Genomic DNA, 21,496 nt, shown 5'->3' with positions numbered 1-21,496 from the left:
TATGTGATTGAACAGTAGTTAGTGACAGTGTGTGACTATGTGATTGAACAGTAGTTAGTGACAGTATGTGACTATGTGATTGAACAGTAGTTAGTGACAGTATGTGACTATGTGATTGAACAGTAGTTAGTGACAGTGTGTGACTATGTGATTGAACAGTAGTTAGTGACAGTGTGTGACTATGTGATTGAACAGTAGTTAGTGACAGTCTGTGTGATTGAACAGTAGTTAGTGACAGTGTGTGACTATGTGATTGAACAGTAGTTAGTGACAGTGCATGTCTATGTGATTGAACAGTAGTTAGTGACAGTATGTGACTATGTGATTGAACAGTAGTTAGTGACAGTCTATGTGATTGAACAGTAGTTAGTGACAGTGTGTGACTATGTGATTGAACAGTAGTTAGTGACAGTGCATGTCTATGTGATTGAACAGTAGTTAGTGACAGTATGTGACTATGTGATTGAACAGTAGTTAGTGACAGTCTATGTGACTGAACAGTAGTTAGTGACAGTCTATGTGACTGAACAGTAGTTAGTGACAGTGTGTGACTATGTGATTGAACAGTAGTTAGTGACAGTATGTGACTATGTGATTGAACAGTAGTTAATGACAGTGTGTGTCTGTGATTGAACAGTAGTTAGAGACAGTGTGTGTGTCTGTGATTGAACAGTAGTTAGTGACAGTCTGTGTGTCTGTGATTGAACAGTAGTTAGAGACAGTGTGTGTGTCTGTGATTGAACAGTAGTTAGTGACAGTGTGTGTGTCTGTGATTGAACAGTAGTTAGTGACAGTGTGTGACTATGTGATTGAACAGTAGTTAATGACAGTGTGTGACTATGTGATTGAACAGTAGGCTCATTAGGGTGGGCTCCAGTGCTGCTGATCCTGTTATTGATGGTGGCCTTCGTCAGACTGGGGTTAACTGGGTTTGATGGAGCCTCCATTAGCTTTCATTTCACCCAGCAGCTGCCACTGTTTTCACTGTGTGTGTGTTTTCACTGAGCCGCTGCAAGTTGATCAGCCACCGCAATCACACACACATGCTAACAATGGTGGAAGGGTGTGTGTGTGTGGCTTCCATATTAACACAACATCTGGTTATTTGTGCGTCTGTGTACATACTTGCGATAAAGGTCAGTGATTTTCCTCTAATATAAATTTGATAAAGCCCTGCATCACTCATTCAGTTTATGTTGCTAAGTGTTTTTAAAGACTTCACTCATTACAGAGAACATTTAAAGATATTATCTAAATCAGTCCTTATAATCCATTTTATTCAATGTGTTCTCGCGCTTAAATAAATCTGATCCCGGACCAGGGAACCGGCAGATCCAACTGTTTCATGTCGTGGCCTGTTTGTTTCATCGTGAGAGCTAATTTAAGCCCTGTTTATAATTTCCCTCATTAGCTACGCAGCTTGGTTTGGGCTGTGCTTTTCAGGATTAGCACGCGAGATCAAAGTTCAGCCAACCTCTGATTCCACCACTGGCCTAAGCCCCATAATAGGAGCATGATCCTAGCGCGCTAATTAGCATTTCAAAGGCTTGTTAGCGGTTGATGCTAAAAGGAATGCTTATGACGGTAACGATGAAAAACTGGCATTTGCCTTTACTTTACATTGTTAAGGGGATAACACACCCCTTTAACCGCCATTTTGTTTTTAGGTTTACTTATCTGGGTCCTGCTCGGTAGAGAAGTTGTGTCTGAACACTCCACACTCAGCAGCTAAAACAGTAGAGTTGAAGAGTGATCGGGTGTCTGATGTCAAAGACCAGGACGTTACCTCACCAATATTTTCAGCGTAACAATTATCAACGGGATGATAGTTTCATGCTGTGTGTGACTGAGTTTTCAGACACACACAAACAAACGCAGGTGACCCAATCACTGACAGCGGAACAAGAGATCCTCTCATTTCCATACAAAGTCCCTGTATACTAACCACAACAATCACACCCCTCATACTACAGAGATTACAACGCAGCAGCGGGACTATTCAACTGCAGTCCTGGAGCCGAGGTAGAAAACCTTCTGGCCATTTCCTCCTTCTAATCAGGGACCTGGGACAGCACTGACCAACCACCTGACAGTTCACCAGTTGACTAGCAGGTAGAGAAGGAAAGCAGCAGTACAGCACTTGGGCCCTTGGGGGCCCGGCAGCTGAATGGCCCTGTAATACAGTCCGTGATACAATAACAAACCAGGAGGAATCACTCACTTCTCCTCTTGCCCACATCTCCTTTGGACGTCGCCGCCTCGTTGAGCAGGACCATCCCCATGGTGATGGCGGCATCTGTGGGCAGTTGTCAAGGAAACGGACTAACCACAGTGTGTGTGCTGTAAGTGTATGTTTGTGATAGTGTGCGCGTGCACTGTGTATAACCCAGACAATGTCAATCTTCCAAAAGTCAAAAGTCTATTCAGCTGCAGTGTGTTCTCACTCAGGGTGAGCAGTGAGCCGTTAACTCCAGACTGTGAAAGTAGCGATTACTGAGGGATAAATGGTTAATCAACTCCTCGGCTATTGTAGCTATTGTGCAGGCATTGCTAACGACGGAATAGGAGATGGCTAGAGAACGGAAGGAGAAGAGATGCCGATGGACTACGACGTTAGCTGTGGACAGGGGAGTTGTGTGGACCACCCAGACATAAAGACTCCGGAGCCACAAGGTGGCTGAGGTTCGGACCACTGGATGCACTCCTCTTGACGCCTATTTAGGAAGTTCCATTAGCTCAGCGGGTTAGAGTGTAGTGATGATAAGGCCAGGGTCGTGGGTTTGACTCCCGCATGGGTCACATACCATATACTGAACACTACCTGTCACTTTGGATAGAAGTGTCTGGTATTATGACCAGTAAAGTAAGGAACATGAAATATTAACAAAACAATTTCATTTAAGTGCATTACAGTCATACCTAAAGCAAGTCTAGCCATTTCCTTGTGCACGGGCTCTCATGCATATGGAAATCATGGATCTTTTTGAAAGGCCACTTCCATAACTAAACTAGGCCACCTTCGATGGAACACATCGTGATGTTGAGAGGCTTGACAACAGCATATGTGATTATGCCAACGGGTCCTTGAGAATCAGGCCTGAGACATACACACCTGCGCACGCACACATCGGCTTCTCATCTCCCCAAGCAGTGTGTGAGTGTGAGTCTGTGTGTGGGTGGGTGGGTGGGAGTGGGGGTTGGACAGAGCCAACACGGAGCAAACAAACCATTCTAATTAAAGTGGAATTAAAACTGGAAGAGACTGGAGATAGTACTAATGAAAAAAAGAAGACAACTGCCAGCTGTGTGTGTGTGAGAGAGTCTCAGGCCTCATTCTCAAGGCTGCTGCTCTCAAGCCTTTTAGCATGTGTTCCATTGATTGTGTGTGAGAGCTACAGATAGTGTTTGAATGTGAACCACAGAGAAAGGGTAGAGCATGTGGGTGGAACTGTGTTTTGTGTACAGCTGTGCATCATGTCAGTGTGTTTGTATGGGCCCTTTACAGATGCTGCCTGATGTATGTGTGCCTTTGTGTTTTCACTGCTGTCTATATCCCACATATGTCCCATCCAACCCCCCCCCCCCAGAATGACACTGTAGGAAACAGTAAGGACTAGAATAACTGTAGGTCTCTACGGCAATACACTATGGACTAGAATGACTGTAGGTCTCTACGGCGATACACTATGGACTAGAATGACTGTAGGTCTCTACGGTGATACACTATGGACTAGAATGACTGTAGGTCTCTACGGCGATACACTATGGACTAGAATGACTGTAGGTCTCTACGGCGATACACTATGGACTAGAATGACGCTAGATACAGTTGAAGTCGGAAGTTTACATACACATTAGTCAAAGTCACAATTCCTATCATTTAAACCTAGTAAAAATGCCCTGTCTTAGGTCAGTTAGGATCACCACTTTATATTAAGAATGTGAAATGTCAGAATAATAGAGAAAATTATTTATTTCAGATTTTACTTCTTTCATCACATTCCCAGTGGGTCAGAAGTTTACATACACTCAATTAGTATTTGGTAGCATTGCCTTTAAATTGTTTATCTTGGGTCAAACGTGTCAGGTAGCCTTCCACAAGCTTCCCACAATAAGTTGGGTGAATTTTGGCCCATTCCCCCTGACAGAGCTGGTGTAACTGAGTCAGGTTTGTAGACCTCCTTGCTTGCACACGCTTTTTCAGTTCTGTCCACAAATGTTCTATAGGATTGAGGTCAGGGCTTTGTGATGGCCACTCCAATACCTTGACTTTGCTGTCCTTAAGCCATTTTGCCACAACTTTGGTAGTATGCTTGGGGTCACTGTCCATTTGGAAGACCCATTTGCGACCAAGTTATAACTTCCTGACTGATGTCTTGACATGTTGCTTCAGTATATTCACAATACCTCATGATGCCATCTATTTTGTGAAGTGCACCAGTCCCTCCTGCAGCAAAGCACCCCCACAAAATGATGCTGCCACCCCCGTGCTTCACGATTGGAATGGTGTTCTTCAGCTTGCAAGCCTCCCCTTTTTTCCTCCAAACATAACGATGGTCATTATGGCCAAACAGTTCTATTTTTGTTTCATCAAACCAGAGAACATTTCTCCAAAAAGTACGATCTTTGTCCCCATGTGCAGTTGCAAACCGTAGTCTGGCTTTTTTATGGCGGTTTTGGAGCAGTGGCTTCTTCCTTGCTGAGCGGCCTTTCAGGTTATGTTGATATAGGACTCGTTTGACTGTGGAAATAGATACTTTTGTACCTATTTCCTCCAGCATCTTCACAGGGTCCTTTGCTGTTGTTTTGGGATTGATTTGCACTTTTCGCTCCAAAGTATGTTCATCTCTAGGAGACAGAACGAGTCTCCTTCCTGAGCAGTATGATGGCTGCGTGGTCCCATGGTGTTTACACTTGCGTACTATTGTTTCTACAGATGAACGTTCTACCTTCAGGCGTTTAGAAATTGCTCCCAAGGATGAACCAGACTTGTGGAGGTCTACAATTGTTTTTCCTGAGGTCTTGGCTGATTTCTTTTGGTTTTCCCATGGAGTCAAGCAAAGAAGCACTGAGTTTGAAGGTAGGCCTCCAAATACATCCACAGGTACACCTCCAATTGACTCAAATGATGTCAATTAGCCTATCAGAAGCTTCTAAAGCCATGACATAATTTTCTGAAATTTTCCAAGTTGTTTAAAGGAACAGTGAACTTAGTGTATGTAAACTTCTGACCCACTGGAATTATGATATACTGAATTATAAGTGAAATCATCTGTTTGTAAACAACTGTTAAAAAAAATTACTTGTGTCATGCACAAAGTAGATGTCCTAACCGCCAAAACAATATAGTTTGTTTAACAAGAAATGTGTGGAGTTGGTTAAAAAAACAAGTTTTAATGACTCCAACCTATGTGTATGTAAACTTCCCACTTCAACTGTATGTACTAAGAGCTCGCCACAGGTGTAAAGTTCACACCTGTTTTTCTATGCAGAGGAGATATCACTAGAGGTTTATGTGATTAATACACTATTACGGCCAACTATAAATACAGAGTAAATAGTGTAGTATATGTGATATTATGAAGCTTCAGGATTCGCTTTCCTGTTGGTGTTTAGGTGCAAATGCCTCCTGAATCTGGCTCTAGAATAGGTAGTGAATACAGGCTTCCCATTGGTTGGTCCTCTGTATCATATAGAGGAAGTAGTGAATACAGGCTTCCCATTGGTTAGTCCTCTGTATCATATAGAGGAAGTAGTGAATACAGGCTTCCCATTGGTTAATCCTCTGTATCATATAGAGGAAGTAGTGAATACAGGCTTCCCATTGGTTAGTCCTCTGTATCATATAGATGAAGTAGTGAATACAGGCTTCCCATTGGTTAATCCTCTGTATCATATAGAGGAAGTAGTGAATACAGGCTTCCCATTGGTTAGTCCTCTGTATCATATAGAGGAAGTAGTGAATACAGGCTTCCCATTGGTTAGTCCTCTGTATCATATAGAGGAAGTAGTGAATACAGGCTTCCCATTGGTTAGTCCTCTGTATCATACATAGTAGTTATTGAATACAGGCTTCACATTGGTTAATCCTCGATATCATATAGGGGAAGTAGTGAATACAGGCTTCCCATGAGGCATTCGTGTTAAGGATACTGAGCAGCAGGATGATGTGGGACTCAGCTACAAACTGGGCCTGGCTGCTCCCATGGATATAACTCTGAAAAAGAGAGAGGAGGGGAGAACCGGAGAGAGAGGTAGAGAGAGGTATATACAGAGAGAGAGGGAGAGAGAGAACGAGAGAGAGAGAGAGAGAGAAAGAGAGAGAGAGAGAGAGAGAGAGAGAGAGAGAGAGAGAAGATAAAATGTTAGTCACAATTGGTCAAAATTCCCTTATTGTGAAAAAACAGGTAGGGGGAGAGATGGAATTGGAGAGACGTACAGCACGTGAGCTATAGACCATGAATGAGAGAGAGGGGGGAAAAGGCCAAGATAAAAAATGTACAAATGAAATGGGTAAAAATTCCCTCACAATGGCCACATATTTCACAACGGTGCTAAACACTCGCTAGCTGTGTGGCTTCAAGATAAGCAATGCCTATTCCCCGTCTTTGACTCTCTCTCTCTCTCTCTCTCTCTCACACACCACTCACCCCAGGAAAACAAACATGGCTTTTCACAGCTCCATGAAAGTCTGGTCTACCTGTTGTCACAAGGTCAAGGCACAACGCATTACTAACTGTGGCCAATCACAACTCTTTACTAACTAACCTTAGCCAATAGGAGGAGAGAATGTACACTACAGTGTACTCAGTTACCAGAAAAGTGTCCTCACACAAGGAGCCTGTGTCTCCACTGATAAGAAAACATATATTTCCTATCCTTGTCCACGGTGTGCGCGTGTGTGTGTTTTTACGAGACAGTGTGGTCAAACTGAGGCCCACCAGCTACACGGTATAGAGGGGGAAAAAGGCATCCCATGTCCCTGTACATACCATCTATCTCCCTACGGCGATACGATTCCACAGGTGGGTGTGTGTGTTTACCAACCACAGTGGCTGTAAATAATTGAATTGCAGACCGTTGGACAGAATCCATTCTGATTCTACTAGAGAACCCAATAGCAGAGAAATGTATATCGTGAGCCCCAGGGAGAATAGCTGAGGGCCTATCGTGAGCACCAGGGAGAATAGCTGAGGGCCTATCGTGAGCCTCAGGGAGAATAGCTGAGGGCCTATCGTGAGCCCCAGGGAGAATAGCTGAGGGCCTATCGTGAGCACCAGGGAGAATAGCTGAGGGCCTATCGTGAGCACCAGGGAGAATAGCTGAGGGCCTATCGTGAGCCTCAGGGAGAATAGCTGAGGGCCTATCGTGAGCCCCAGGGAGAATAGCTGAGGGCCTATCGTGAGCACCAGGGAGAATAGCTGAGGGCCTATCGTGAGCACCAGGGAGAATAGCTGAGGGCCTATCGTGAGCCCCAGGGAGAATAGTTGAGGGCCTATCGTGAGCCCCAGGGAGAATAGCTGAGGGCCTATCGTGAGCCCCAGGGAGAATAGCTGAGGACCTATCGTGAGCCCCAGGGAGAATAGCTGAGGGCCTATCGTGAGCACCAGGGAGAATAGCTGAGGGCCTATCGTGAGCCCCAGGGAGAATAGCTGAGGGCCTATCGTGAGCACCAGGGAGAATAGCTGAGGGCCTATCGTGAGCACCAGGGAGAATAGCTGAGGGCCTATCGTGAGCACCAGGGAGAATAGCTGAGGGCCTATCGTGAGCCTCAGGGAGAATAGCTGAGGGCCTATCGTGAGCCCCAGGGAGAATAGCTGAGGGCCTATCGTGAGCCCCAGGGAGAATAGCTGAGGGCCTATCGTGAGCACCAGGGAGAATAGCTGAGGGCCTATCGTGAGCACCAGGGAGAATAGCTGAGGGCCTATCGTGAGCACCAGGGAGAATAGCTGAGGGCCTATCGTGAGCCCCAGGGAGAATAGTTGAGGGCCTATCGTGAGCCCCAGGGAGAATAGCTGAGGGCCTATCGTGAGCCCCAGGGAGAATAGCTGAGGACCTATCGTGAGCCCCAGGGAGAATAGCTGAGGGCCTATCGTGAGCACCAGGGAGAATAGCTGAGGGCCTATCGTGAGCCCCAGGGAGAATAGCTGAGGGCCTATCGTGAGCCCCAGGGAGAATAGCTGAGGGCCTATCGTGAGCACCAGGGAGAATAGCTGAGGGCCTATCGTGAGCACCAGGGAGAATAGCTGAAGGCCTATCGTGAGCCCCAGGGAGAATAGCTGAGGGCCTATCGTGAGCACCAGGGAGAATAGCTGAGGGCCTATCGTGAGCCCCAGGGAGAATAGCTGAGGGCCTATCGTGAGCACCAGGGAGAATAGCTGAGGGCCTATCGTGAGCACCAGGGTGAATAGCTGAGGGCCTATCGTGAGCCCCAGGGAGAATAGCTGAGGGCATATCGTGAGCACCAGGGAGAATAGCTGAGGGCCTATCGTGAGCCTCAGGGTGAATAGCTGAGGGCCTATCGTGAGCACCAGGGAGAATAGCTGAGGGCCTATCGTGAGCCCCAGGGAGAATAGCTGAGGGCCTATCGTGAGCCCCAGGGAGAATAGCTGAGGGCCTATCGTGAGCCCCAGGAAGAATAGCTGAGGGCCTATCGTGAGCACCAGGGAGAATAGCTGAGGGCCTATCGTGAGCCCCAGGGAGAATAGCTGAGGGCCTATCGTGAGGCCCAGGGAGAATAGCTGAGGGCCTATCGTGAGCCCCAGGGAGAATAGCTGAGGGCCTATCGTGAGCCCCAGGGAGAATAGCTGAGGGCCTATCGTGAGCACCAGGGAGAATAGCTGAGGGCCTATCGTGAGCCCCAGGGAGAATAGCTGAGGGCCTATCGTGAGCCCCAGGGAGAATAGCTGAGGGCCTATCGTGAGCCCCAGGGAGAATAGCTGAGGGCCTATCGTGAGCCCCAGGGAGAATAGCTGAGGGCCTATCGTGAGCCCCAGGGAGAATAGCTGAGGCTTATTCAACAGATAATGGGGACCCAAATAAACTAAACTATCAACGGTTGATAGAAAGAATACATGCAAGACAAATTCCTATGTACTGGTAGGAAAGATGGGCACACGATAGAATGATGACTGTGTCCTTTGCAGCCAGATACGGCCTCTTTCTATAAAGACACTGTCTCATCATACTATACCTGGTAACATGCTTGCTTTACTTTTATCAGAAGTGAATAAGTATGAATTCCTGAATCTTCAAACCGTATTTCTGGAGAACCAGGAAATGTTGGTTAAGTGTTTTCGCACCCCATTTACTTACCGTTTCCCTTCTAGTACATTAGGTTCTGTTGATAACATAGAAACAGGATGAATTCATTCCATTCACATGGTTGATAACATGGGCCTTTAACAGCCATATAGATACCAGTGTCAGTGCCATTTTGTCCTCATTTGGTCCCTGTGTGTGTGTGTGTGTGTGTGTGTGTGTGTGAGAGAAAGAGTGTGTGTGTGCGGGCGCTCACTGCACTCCTGTCGTATGCGTGTGAGTGAGTCATCCATTCCCCCGTATCTCCGCTAGGCTACGTAACACGTGTGGGTTTCAGCCGCACCGTGTCTGCATAGTGTGGGCTGGCGGTCGGTCGTCATGATGGCCCTCCTGAGGGACTCCAGCATCTTACTAGCTACCACAGGATCGCTAAACACAGGTTTACCATGATAATAATAATAATAATAACAACAATAACAATAAACCACAGAATTTATAACACGCTTTTCATAGAAAAACAAATCTCAAAGTGGAGTGCATAATGCATAATGATGGTGATGAACATGACGAGGGGAGAGCCAGATGCCTCTCTGTTTTGTGTGTGTGTGTGTGTGTGTGTGTGTGTGTGTGTAGTACAAGAATTCATGCCAGCGTAGTCAAGTGAAGTGGGCCGCCAACTTCGTCTGAAAATATAACAGCGGCTGTCGTCATTCCGGTTGCTAGGACGCAAGCACAACCCAGAAATACACAGAGTACAATCTGCATACACCCCTCAGAGTGGAGAAACCCTGAAACCATATACAGCACCTAGCTTCACCAAATCACATCATCACTGTCAACTTGTTGTCATTCAGCTCTCCCAGAACACGCCTACACCGACACTGCCGACATGTGACACGGTAAGAAGAACACGCGTGCTTCACAGCAGGTCCAAAACAACATGCGGAAATAGCAGGGAATATCATCCTGTGTATTGCCAGAGGCGCTGAGAAAAACCTCTAGGTTTCTGTGTAGTCCATCTCTTCCGTTCTATCTCACCAACCTGGCAAACCAGAGCCAGTGCAGAGCCCTGAGGAGGAGAGGAGTATATTAGAGAACTGAGGAGAGGAGTACAGTAGAGGACTGAGGAGAGGAGTATAGTAGAGAACTGAGGAGAGGAGTATAGTAGAGAACTGAGGAGAGGAGAGGAATATAGTAGAGAACTGAAGAGAGGAGTATAGAAGAGAACTGAGGAGAGGAATATAGTAGAGAACTGAAGAGAGGAGTATAGAATAGAACTGAGGAGAGGAGAGGAGTAGAGAACTGAGGAGAGGAGTATAGAAGAGAACTGAGGAAAGGAGTATAGTAGAGAACTGAGGAGAGGAGTATAGTAGAGAACTGAGGAGAGGAGTATAGTAGAGAACTGAGGAGAGGAATATAGTAGAGAACTGAGGAGAGGAGTATAGTAGAGAACTGAGGAGAGGAATATAGTAGAGAACTGAGGAGAGGAGTATAGAAGAGAACTGAGGAGAGGAGTATAGAAGAGAACTGAGGAGAGGAGTATAGTAGAGAACTGAGGAGAGGAGTATAGTAGAGAACTGAGGAGAGGAGTATAGAAGAGAACTGAGGAGAGGAGTATAGAAGAGAACTGAGGAGAGGAGTATAGAAGAGAACTGAGGAGAGGAGTATAGTAGAGAACTGAGGAGAGGAGTATAGAAGAGAACTGAGGAGAGGAGTATAGTAGAGAACTGAGGAGAGGAGTATAGAAGAGAACTGAGGAGAGGAGTACAGTAGAGAACTGAGGAGAGGAGTATAGAAGAGAACTGAGGAGAGGAGTATAGTAGAGAACTGAGGAGAGGAGTATAGAAGAGAACTGAAGAGAGGAGTATAGAAGAGAACTGAGGAGAGGATTATAGTAGAGACCTGATGAGAGGAGTATAGTAGAGAACTGAGGAGAGGAGAGGAGTATAGTAGAGAATTGAGGAGAGGAGTATATTAGAGAACTGAGGAGAGGAGTATAGTAGAGAACTGAGGAGAGGAGTATAGAAGAGAACTGAGGAGAGGAATATAGTAGAGAACTGAAGAGAGGAGTATAGAAGAGAACTGAGGAGAGGAGAGGAGTAGAGAACTGAGGAGAGGAGTATAGAAGAGAACTGAGGAAAGGAGTATAGTAGAGAACTGAGGAGAGGAGTATAGTAGAGAACTGAGGAGAGGAGTATAGTAGAGAACTGAGGAGAGGAATATAGTAGAGAACTGAGGAGAGGAGTATAGTAGAGAACTGAGGAGAGGAATATAGTAGAGAACTGAGGAGAGGAGTATAGAAGAGAACTGAGGAGAGGAGTATAGAAGAGAACTGAGGAGAGGAGTATAGTAGAGAACTGAGGAGAGGAGTATAGTAGAGAACTGAGGAGAGGAGTATAGAAGAGAACTGAGGAGAGGAGTATAGAAGAGAACTGAGGAGAGGAGTATAGAAGAGAACTGAGGAGAGGAGTATAGTAGAGAACTGAGGAGAGGAGTATAGAAGAGAACTGAGGAGAGGAGTATAGTAGAGAACTGAGGAGAGGAGTATAGAAGAGAACTGAGGAGAGGAGTACAGTAGAGAACTGAGGAGAGGAGTATAGAAGAGAACTGAGGAGAGGAGTATAGTAGAGAACTGAGGAGAGGAGTATAGAAGAGAACTGAAGAGAGGAGTATAGAAGAGAACTGAGGAGAGGATTATAGTAGAGACCTGATGAGAGGAGTATAGTAGAGAACTGAGGAGAGGAGAGGAGTATAGTAGAGAACTGAGGAGAGGAGTATATTAGAGAACTGAGGAGAGGAGTATAGTAGAGAACTGAGGAGAGGAGTATAGAAGAGAACTGAGGAGAGGAGTATAGTAGAGAACTGAGGAGAGGAGTATAGAAGAGAACTGAGGAGAGGAGTATAGTAGAGAACTGAGGAGAGGTGTATAGTAGAGAACTGAGGAGAGGAGAGGAATATATTAGAGAACTGAGGAGAGGAATATAGTAGAGAACTGAAGAGAGGAGAGGAATATAGTAGAGAACTGAGGAGAGGAGTATAGTAGAGAACTGAGGAGAGGAGTATAGAAGAGAACTGAGGAGAGGAATATAGTAGAGAACTGAGGAGAGGAGTATAGTAGAGAACTGAGGAGAGGAGTATAGAAGAGAACTGAGGAGAGGAGTATAGTAGAGAACTGAGGAGAGGAGTATAGAAGAGAACTGAGGAGAGGAGTATAGTAGAGAACTGAGGAGAGGAGTATAGAAGAGAACTGAGGAGAGGAGTATAGTAGAGAACTGAGGAGAGGAGTATAGAAAATAAATGAGGAGAGGAGTATAGAAGAGAACTGAAGAGAGGAGTATAGAAGAGAACTGAGGAGAGGAGAGGAGTAGAGAACTGAGGAGAGGAGTATAGAAGAGACCTGATGAGAGGAGTATAGTAGAGAACTGAGGAGAGGAGAGGAGTATAGTAGAGAACTGAGGAGAGGAGTATATTAGAGAACTGAGGAGAGGAGTATAGTAGAGAACTGAGGAGAGGAGAGGAGTATATTAGAGAACTGAGGAGAGGAGTATAGTAGAGAACTGAGGAGAGGAGTATATTAGAGAACTGAGGAGAGGAGTATAGCAGAGAACTGAGGAGAGGAATATAGTAGAGAACTGAGGAGAGGAGTATAGTAGAGAACTGAGGAGAGGAGTATAGTAGAGAACTGAGGAGAGGAGTATAGAAGAGAACTGAGGAGAGGAGTATAGTAGAGAACTGAGGAGAGGAGTATAGAAGAGAACTGAGGAGAGGAGTATAGTAGAGAACTGAGGAGAGGAGTATAGAAGAGAACTGAGGAGAGGAGTATAGTAGAGAACTGAGGAGAGGAGTATAGAAAATAACTGAGGAGAGGAGTATAGAAGAGAACTGAAGAGAGGAGTATAGAAGAGAACTGAGGAGAGGAGAGGAGTAGAGAACTGAGGAGAGGAGTATAGAAGAGACCTGATGAGAGGAGTATAGTAGAGAACTGAGGAGAGGAGAGGAGTATAGTAGAGAACTGAGGAGAGGAGTATATTAGAGAACTGAGGAGAGGAGTATAGTAGAGAACTGAGGAGAGGAGAGGAGTATATTAGAGAACTGAGGAGAGGAGTATAGTAGAGAACTGAGGAGAGGAGTATATTAGAGAACTGAGGAGAGGAGTATAGCAGAGAACTGAGGAGAGGAATATAGTAGAGAACTGAGGAGAGGAGTATAGTAGAGAACTGAGGAGAGGAATATAGTAGAGAACTGAGGAGAGGAGAGGAATATATTAGAGAACTGAGGAGAGGAATATATTAGAGAACTGAGGAGAGGAATATAGTAGAGAACTGAGGAGAGGAGAGGAATATATTAGAGAACTGAGGAGAGGAGTATATTAGAGAACTGAGGAGAGGAATATAGTAGAGAACTGAGGAGAGGAGAGGAGTATATTAGAGAACTGAGGAAAGGAGTACAGTAGAGAACTGAGGAGAAGAGTATAGTAGAGAACTGAGGAGAGGAATATAGTAGAGAACTGAGGAGAGGAGTATATTAGAGAACTGAAGAGAGGAGAGGAGTATATTAGAGAACTGAGGAAAGGAGTACAGTAGAGAACTGAGGAGAGGAGAGGAGTATATTAGAGAACTGAGGAGAGGAGTACATTAGAGAACTGATGAGAGGAGAAGAGTATATTAGAGAACTGAGGAAAGGAGTACAGTAGAGAACTGAGGAGAGGAGTATAGTAGAGAACTGAGGAGAGGAATATAGTAGAGAACTGAGGAGAGGAGTATATTAGAGAACTGAGGAGAGGAATATATTAGAGAACTGAGGAGAGGAATATAGTAGAGAACTGAGGAGAGGAATATAGTAGAGAACTGAGGAGAGGAGAGGCATATATTAGAGAACTGAGGAGAGGAATATAGTAGAGAACTGAAGAGAGGAGAGGAATATAGTAGAGAACTGAGGAGAGGAGAGGAATATATTAGAGAACTGAGGAGAGGAATATATTAGAGAACTGAGGAGAGGAATATAGTAGAGAACTGAGGAGAGGAATATAGTAGAGAACTGAGGAGAGGAGAGGAATATAGTAGAGAACTGAGGAGAGGAGAGGAGTATATCAGAGAACTGAGGAGAAGAGTATAGTAGAGAACTGAGGAGAGGAGAGGAGTATATTAGAGAACTGAGGAAAGGAGTACAGTAGAGAACTGAGGAGAGGAATATAGTAGAGAACTGAGGAGAGGAGTATATTAGAGAACTGAGGAGAGGAGTATATTAGAGAACTGAGGAGAGGAATATATTAGAGAACTGAGGAGAGGAATATAGTAGAGAACTGAGGAGAGGAATATAGTAGAGAACTGAGGAGAGGAGAGGAATATATTAGAGAACTGAGGAGAGGAATATAGTAGAGAACTGAAGAGAGGAGAGGAATATAGTAGAGAACTGAGGAGAGGAGAGGAATATATTAGAGAACTGAGGAGAGGAATATATTAGAGAACTGAGGAGAGGAATATAGTAGAGAACTGAGGAGAGGAATATAGTAGAGAACTGAGGAGAGGAATATAGTAGAGAACTGAGGAGAGGAGAGGAATATAGTAGAGAACTGAGGAGAGGAGAGGAGTATATCAGAGAACTGAGGAGAGAAATATAGTAGAGAACTGAAGAGACGAATATAGTAGAGAACTGAGGAGAGGAATATAGTAGAGAACTGAGGAGAGGAGAGGAATATATTAGAGAACTGAGGAGAGGAATATAGTAGAGAACTGAGGAGAGGAGTGGAGTATATTAGAGAACTGAGGAAAGGAGTACAGTAGAGAACTGAGGAGAGGAGTATATTAGAGAACTGAGGAGAGGAGTATAGTAGAGAACTGAGGAGAAGAGTATAGTAGAGAACTGAGGAGAGGAGTATAGTAGAGAACTGAGGAGAGGAGAGGAGTATATTAGAGAACTGAGGAGAGGAGTATATTAGAGAACTGAGGAGAGTAATATAGTAGAGAACTGAGGAGAGGAGTATAGTAGAGAACTGAGGAGAAGAGTATAGTAGAGAACTGAGGAGAGGAGTATAGTAGAGAACTGAGGAGAGGAGAGGAGTATATTAGAGAACTGAGGAGAGGAGTATATTAGAGAACTGAGGAGAGTAATATAGTAGAGAACTGAGGAGAGGAGTATAGTAGAGAACTGAGGAGAGGGAGAGGAGAGAGAAGAGAAGGAGGAGGGAGAGGAGGGAGAAGATATTTCCTCGTTTGGAAGGACAAAACGCTGAATGTATTTTCCTAAATAAGAGAGAATATAAGTGAAAGGGTCTGGGCAACATTATCTCAGGAACTCATTAGAATAAAGAGATTTGGAGGAGAGGATAGGAGAGGAGGAGGAAATTATGGATGTGGAGAGTGTGCGATGGACGAGAGCGAGTGATTACCAATTCTGGAGAGTGAGTCTCCCTCTTCTCCCTTTGCCCTCTCTTTCTCTCTCTCTTTCTAGTTCTCTCCATCCCGACAGGCCCTTGTGCTGTGAATGCAGCACTCTGTAATGGAACCATGTGTCTGGAGGGGGCCTGCATTCATCTCTCTCTCTCGCCCCCCACCCCTCTCTCTCTCACAACCCCCCCCCCTCTCGCTTTCTCTCTCACTCCCCTCTCTCTCACACACTCCCTCCTCTCTCTCTCACACTCCCTCCTCTCTCTCTCTCACACTCCCTCCTCTCTCTCTCTCACACTCCCTCCTCTCTCTCTCTCTCTCTCTCTCTCTCTCACACCCCCCCCCCTCTCTCTCTCTCCCCAAACAGCAGTCTGCCGGTGAAAAATGAAGAGATGAGCCTGCCCAGAGTCTGTCTGGCTCTGATGTTGGTGGAGAGGTTAACCTGTTCACCTCTAAACACACACACCACAGTAGGTGGATTAATGGGAGGGTAAGGGAGGGAATGTAAAATTATAATGACCTTTTGACCACCAAACACCCCTTGAGCAACTGGAAATGGGAGTCATAATATGCAGATGGAAGAGTATGCAGGTGTATTATGAGTGAGTGAGTGAGTGTGTGTGTGTGTGTGTGTGTGTGTGTGTGTGTGAGTATGCTTTGGGGCCTCAGATCTACCTGCCTCCATCACTTTTCCAGTGAGTAGAGACACTGAGTGTGTGTATGTACACCTCATTTGGCCCATAGGGAATGTCTCCACACCAACTAAACAACAATGCATGATTCTTACTCTGGTTATCTCACTACATTTCAGTAGAGATTTCCACTCATTGCACTTTCAAAATTGCTTTGGCTTTTCCAACTAGAGAAACTAATGGAGAGAATTTGTCAAACAGAATTTATGTTGATGATTTCTCATCAGAGAAAACCCATCTGGGCGATAAGCAACCTGATAACATCGTCTTCTCACGCGATCGGCACGCCCAATAAAATATTACTCATCCCGTTTTCTCAATTCATTTCCCCATTTTCCCACTTGGATGGCCCCGGTTAATCTCATTCTCAATCAAGGAAAACAACAGAATCAGAACAGCACCCCTGTCGCTCCCGAGTCCCAACTCCTGACTCTTAGTCCCAGAAATACAGGCTGAACGCTGGCGTGGTCTGGACACATAAATCAGAATTGCAGAGCGTGGGACGGCGGGTTGAAAAACCCGCACGGACGCATCCAATTAATCTGATGGATTAGGTTTTGTTCCCCCAATTCATTAGAGGGAATATTCCTCTCCGTCTGGGATTAAAGAGCCGCGCCTCATTGGCTGCCGACGGCTTTAAGATGAATGCAATAACAACTTAGAGTAAACACTCCATACCTACACACCTTTACATAGAACGGAAGCTTACATTAGCTTCACATCTACAATGTCTACAAAGGGTCAATGACATGTGAAATGGGTTCCCAAAGAGGTCAATAACTAAAAGACACATATACACTGAGTGTAGAAAACATTAGGAACTAATATTGAGTTGCACCCTCCTTTTTGCCCTCAGAACAGCTTCGATTGGTCGGGGCAGGGACTCTACAAGGTGTCGAAAGCCTTCCACTGGGATGCTGGGCCATGTTGACTCCAATGCTTCACACAGTTGTGTCAAGTTGGCTGGATGTCCTTTGGGTGATGGACCATTCTGGATATGCACAGGAAACTGTTGAGTGTGTTAAACCCAGCAGCATTGCAGTTCTTGACACACTCAAAACTGGCACCTGCTACCGTACCCCGGTCAAAGGCACTTAAATCTGTTGTCTTGCCTGTTCACCCTCTGAATGACACACATACACAATCCATGTCTCAAGGCTTAAAAATCATTCTTTAACCCGTCTCCTCCCCTTCATCTTCACGAGTGGTCACCAACTGGTCGATCGCGATAGACTGGTCGATCTCCAAGGCATTCCTAGTCCATGGACAAACATTTCTGTAAAAAACGCACCGATAAAGCCTTGTGTCCTATTTTTTATTTATTGGTCACGGGCTGTTGGCGGTAGGCGCACCGGATTCAGCTGCCCTGCACGCCGGGTAGGTGACGTGTTTCCATTTTCAGCCTTTTCATATGTTTTAAAGGTGCAAACTCTGCCTTCCCAGGGGGTGCAAATCAAGTGCACCATAGGCCTACCACTGGCCAATCGGATGGCTCAGATTAGCATGTCTGCAGTAACTAGGCAGGTGTGAAATAAATCTACAGCAAAGTTGATACTGTGAGACTTCTAAACTTTTAAAACCATGACGAATGAGTCAACGAATACAGCAAAGAGTTGCTGTTTTTATGAGTGAGTTCATGTTCAAGTTCTCACTCAGCACTGTCAACACTTTTATACTACATAAAATGTGCTTTCTTCCTACTTCCACTCGCCCTACAACCAGCACTGCAGCAGTAATGAATGAGTGGGAAAGTGGAATGGAAAGGCTTGTGTTGTTATTATTATTAGCGGCTTGGGTATTTTTTCCATATTGAGGAAAAAGTCACTTCCTCTGTTCAAAGGAGTAACAACATGAATTTGTGCATGAGGCAGATATAATGCGGTGCGACTGAAGTTTGGATGACGATGTCCCTTTTTGGTCAGTGTCAGAGGAGGAAGGGGAGAGCCTGACCATCAGATGGATGACGGTGTCCCTTTTTGGTCAGTGTCAGAGGAGGAAGGGGAGAGCCTGACCATCAGATGGATGACAGTGTCCCTTTTTGGTCAGAGGAGGAAGGGGAGAGCCTGACCATCAGATGGATGACAGTGTCCCTTTTTGGTCAGAAGAGGAAGGGGAGAGCCTGACCATCAGATGGATGACAGTGTCCCTTTTTGGTCAGAGGAGGAAGGGGAGAGCCTGACCATCAGATGGATGACAGTGTCCCTTTTTGGTCAGAGGAGGAAGGGGAGAGCTTGACCATCAGATGGATGACGGTGTCCCTTTTTGGTCAGTGTCAGAGGAGGAAGGGGAGAGCCTGACCATCAGATGGATAACAGTGTCCCTTTTTGGTCAGTGTCAGAGGAAGAAGGGGAGAGCCTGACCATCAGATGGATGACAGTGTCCCTTTTTGGTCAGTGTCAGAGGAGGAAGGGGAGAGCCTGACCATCAGATGGATGACAGTGTCCCTTTTTGGTCAGTGTCAGAGGAGGAAGGGGAGAGCCTGAACATCAGATGGATGACAGTGTCCCTTTTTGGTCAGTGTCAGAGGAGGAAGGGGAGAGCCTGACCATCAGATGGATGACAGTGTCCCTTTTTGGTCAGTGTCAGAAGAGGAAGGGGAAAGCCTGACCATCAGATGGATGACGGTGTCCCTTTTTGGTCAGTGTCAGAAGAGGAAGGGGAGAGCCTGACCATCAGATGGATGACGGTGTCCCTTTTTGGTCAGTGTCAGAGGAGGAAGGGGAGAGCCTGACCATCAGATGGATGACAGTGTCCCTTTTTGGTCAGAGGAGGAAGGGGAGAGCCTGACCATCAGATGGATGACGGTGTCCCTTTTTGGTCAGTGTCAGAGGAGGAAGGGGAGAGCCTGACCATCAGATGGATGACAGTGTCCCTTTTTGGTCAGTGTCAGAGGAGGAAGGCGAGAGCCTGAACATCAGATGGATGAAAGTGTCCCTTTTTGGTCAGTGTCAGAGGAGGAAGGGGAGAGCCTGACCATCAGATGGATGACGGTGTCCCTTTTTGGTCAGTGTCAGAGGAGGAAGGGGAGAGCCTGACCATCAGATGGATGACGGTGTCCCTTTTTGGTCAGTGTCAGAGGAGGAAGGGGAGAGCCTGACCATCAGATGGATGACAGTGTCCCTTTTTGGTCAGAGGAGGAAGGGGAGAGCCTGACCATCAGATGGATGACAGTGTCCCTTTTTGGTCAGAAGAGGAAGGGGAGAGCCTGACCATCAGATGGATGACAGTGTCCCTTTTTGGTCAGAGGAGGAAGGGGAGAGCCTGACCATCAGATGGATGACAGTGTCCCTTTTTGGTCAGAGGAGGAAGGGGAGAGCTTGACCATCAGATGGATGACGGTGTCCCTTTTTGGTCAGTGTCAGAGGAGGAAGGGGAGAGCCTGGCCATCAGATGGATGACAGTGTCCCTTTTTGGTCAGTGTCAGAGGAGGAGGGGGAGAGCCTGACCATCAGATGGATGACAGTGTCCCTTTTTGGTCAGTGTCAGAGGAGGAAGGGGAGAGCCTGACCATCAGATGGATGACGGTGTCCCTTTTGGTCAGTGTCAGAGGAGGAAGGGGAGAGCCTGACCATCAGATGGATGACGGTGTCCCTTTTTGGTCAGTGTCAGAAGAGGAAGGGGAGAGCCTGACCATCAGATGGATAACAGTGTCCCTTTTTGGTCAGTGTCAGAGGAAGAAGGGGAGAGCCTGACCATCAGATGGATGACAGTGTCCCTTTTTGGTCAGTGTCAGAGGAGGAAGGGGAGAGCCTGACCATCAGATGGATGACAGTGTCCCTTTTTGGTCAGTGTCAGAGGAGGAAGGGGAGAGCCTGACCATCAGATGGATGACAGTGTCCCTTTTTGGTCAGTGTCAGAAGAGGAAGGGGAAAGCCTGACCATCAGATGGATGACGGTGTCCCTTTTTGGTCAGTGTCAGAAGAGGAAGGGGAGAGCCTGACCATCAGATGGATGACGGTGTCCCTTTTTGGTCAGTGTCAGAGGAGGAAGGGGAGAGCCTGACCATCAGATGGATGACAGTGTCCCTTTTTGGTCAGAGGAGGAAGGGGAGAGCCTGACCATCAGATGGATGACGGTGTCCCTTTTTGGTCAGTGTCAGAGGAGGAAGGGGAGAGCCTGACCATCAGATGGATGACAGTGTCCCTTTTTGGTCAGTGTCAGAGGAGGAAGGGGAGAGCCTGACCATCAGATGGATGACGGTGTCCCTTTTTGGTCAGTGTCAGAGGAGGAAGGCGAGAGCCTGAACATCAGATGGATGAAAGTGTCCCTTTTTGGTCAGTGTCAGAGGAGGAAGGGGAGAGCCTGACCATCAGATGGATGACGGTGTCCCTTTTTGGTCAGTGTCAGATGAGGAAGGGGAGAGCCTGACCATCAGATGGATGACGGTGTCCCTTTTTGGTCAGTGTCAGAGGAGGAAGGGGAGAGCCTGACCATCAGATGGATGACAGTGTCCCTTTTTGGTCAGAGGAGGAAGGGGAGAGCCTGACCATCAGATGGATGACAGTGTCCCTTTTTGGTCAGAAGAGGAAGGGGAGAGCCTGACCATCAGATGGATGACAGTGTCCCTTTTTGGTCAGAGGAGGAAGGGGAGAGCCTGACCATCAGATGGATGACAGTGTCCCTTTTTGGTCAGAGGAGGAAGGGGAGAGCTTGACCATCAGATGGATGACGGTGTCCCTTTTTGGTCAGTGTCAGAGGAGGAAGGGGAGAGCCTGGCCATCAGATGGATGACAGTGTCCCTTTTTGGTCAGTGTCAGAGGAGGAAGGGGAGAGCCTGACCATCAGATGGATGACGGTGTCCCTTTTTGGTCAGTGTCAGAGGAGGAAGGGGAGAGCCTGAACATCAGATGGATGAAAGTGTCCCTTTTTGGTCAGTGTCAGAGGAGGAAGGGGAGAGCCTGACCATCAGATGGATGACGGTGTCCCTTTTTGGTCAGTGTCAGAGGAGGAAGGGGAGAGCCTGACCATCAGATGGATGACGGTGTCCCTTTTTGGTCAGTGTCAGAGGAGGAAGGGGAGAGCCTGACCATCAGATGGATGACAGTGTCCCTTTTTGGTCAGTGTCAGAGGAGGAAGGGGAGAGCCTGACCATCAGATGGATGACAGTGTCCCTTTTTGGTCAGTGTCAGAGGAGGAAGGGGAGAGCCTGACCATCAG

General features: G+C 46.5%; 1 protein-coding gene across 3 annotated transcripts in view; it reads right to left on the bottom strand.

The window, feature by feature from the left end:
• LOC110534796 (dolichyl-diphosphooligosaccharide--protein glycosyltransferase subunit TUSC3) overlaps nt 1-21,496 on the bottom strand; it is a 104,206-nt gene that overhangs the window by 14,988 nt on the left and 67,722 nt on the right. For all 3 annotated transcript variants that reach the window (XM_036933870.2, XM_090188658.1, XM_090188660.1), the window contains 2 exons: nt 6,154-6,217; nt 2,222-2,296 (listed from right to left, as the gene is read on the bottom strand). In XM_036933870.2, the coding sequence (XP_036789765.1) occupies nt 2,222-2,296; nt 6,154-6,217 (139 nt within the window). The remainder of the gene's footprint in view (nt 1-2,221; nt 2,297-6,153; nt 6,218-21,496) is intronic.

Source organism: Oncorhynchus mykiss, chromosome 10, assembly GCF_057628025.1.
Source record: "Oncorhynchus mykiss isolate SJ-2025 chromosome 10, ASM5762802v1, whole genome shotgun sequence".
NCBI classification, from domain to species: Eukaryota; Metazoa; Chordata; class Actinopteri; order Salmoniformes; family Salmonidae; genus Oncorhynchus; species Oncorhynchus mykiss.
Note: the sequence above shows the minus strand (reverse complement) of the source record. Positions and strands in the feature narration are given on the sequence as shown.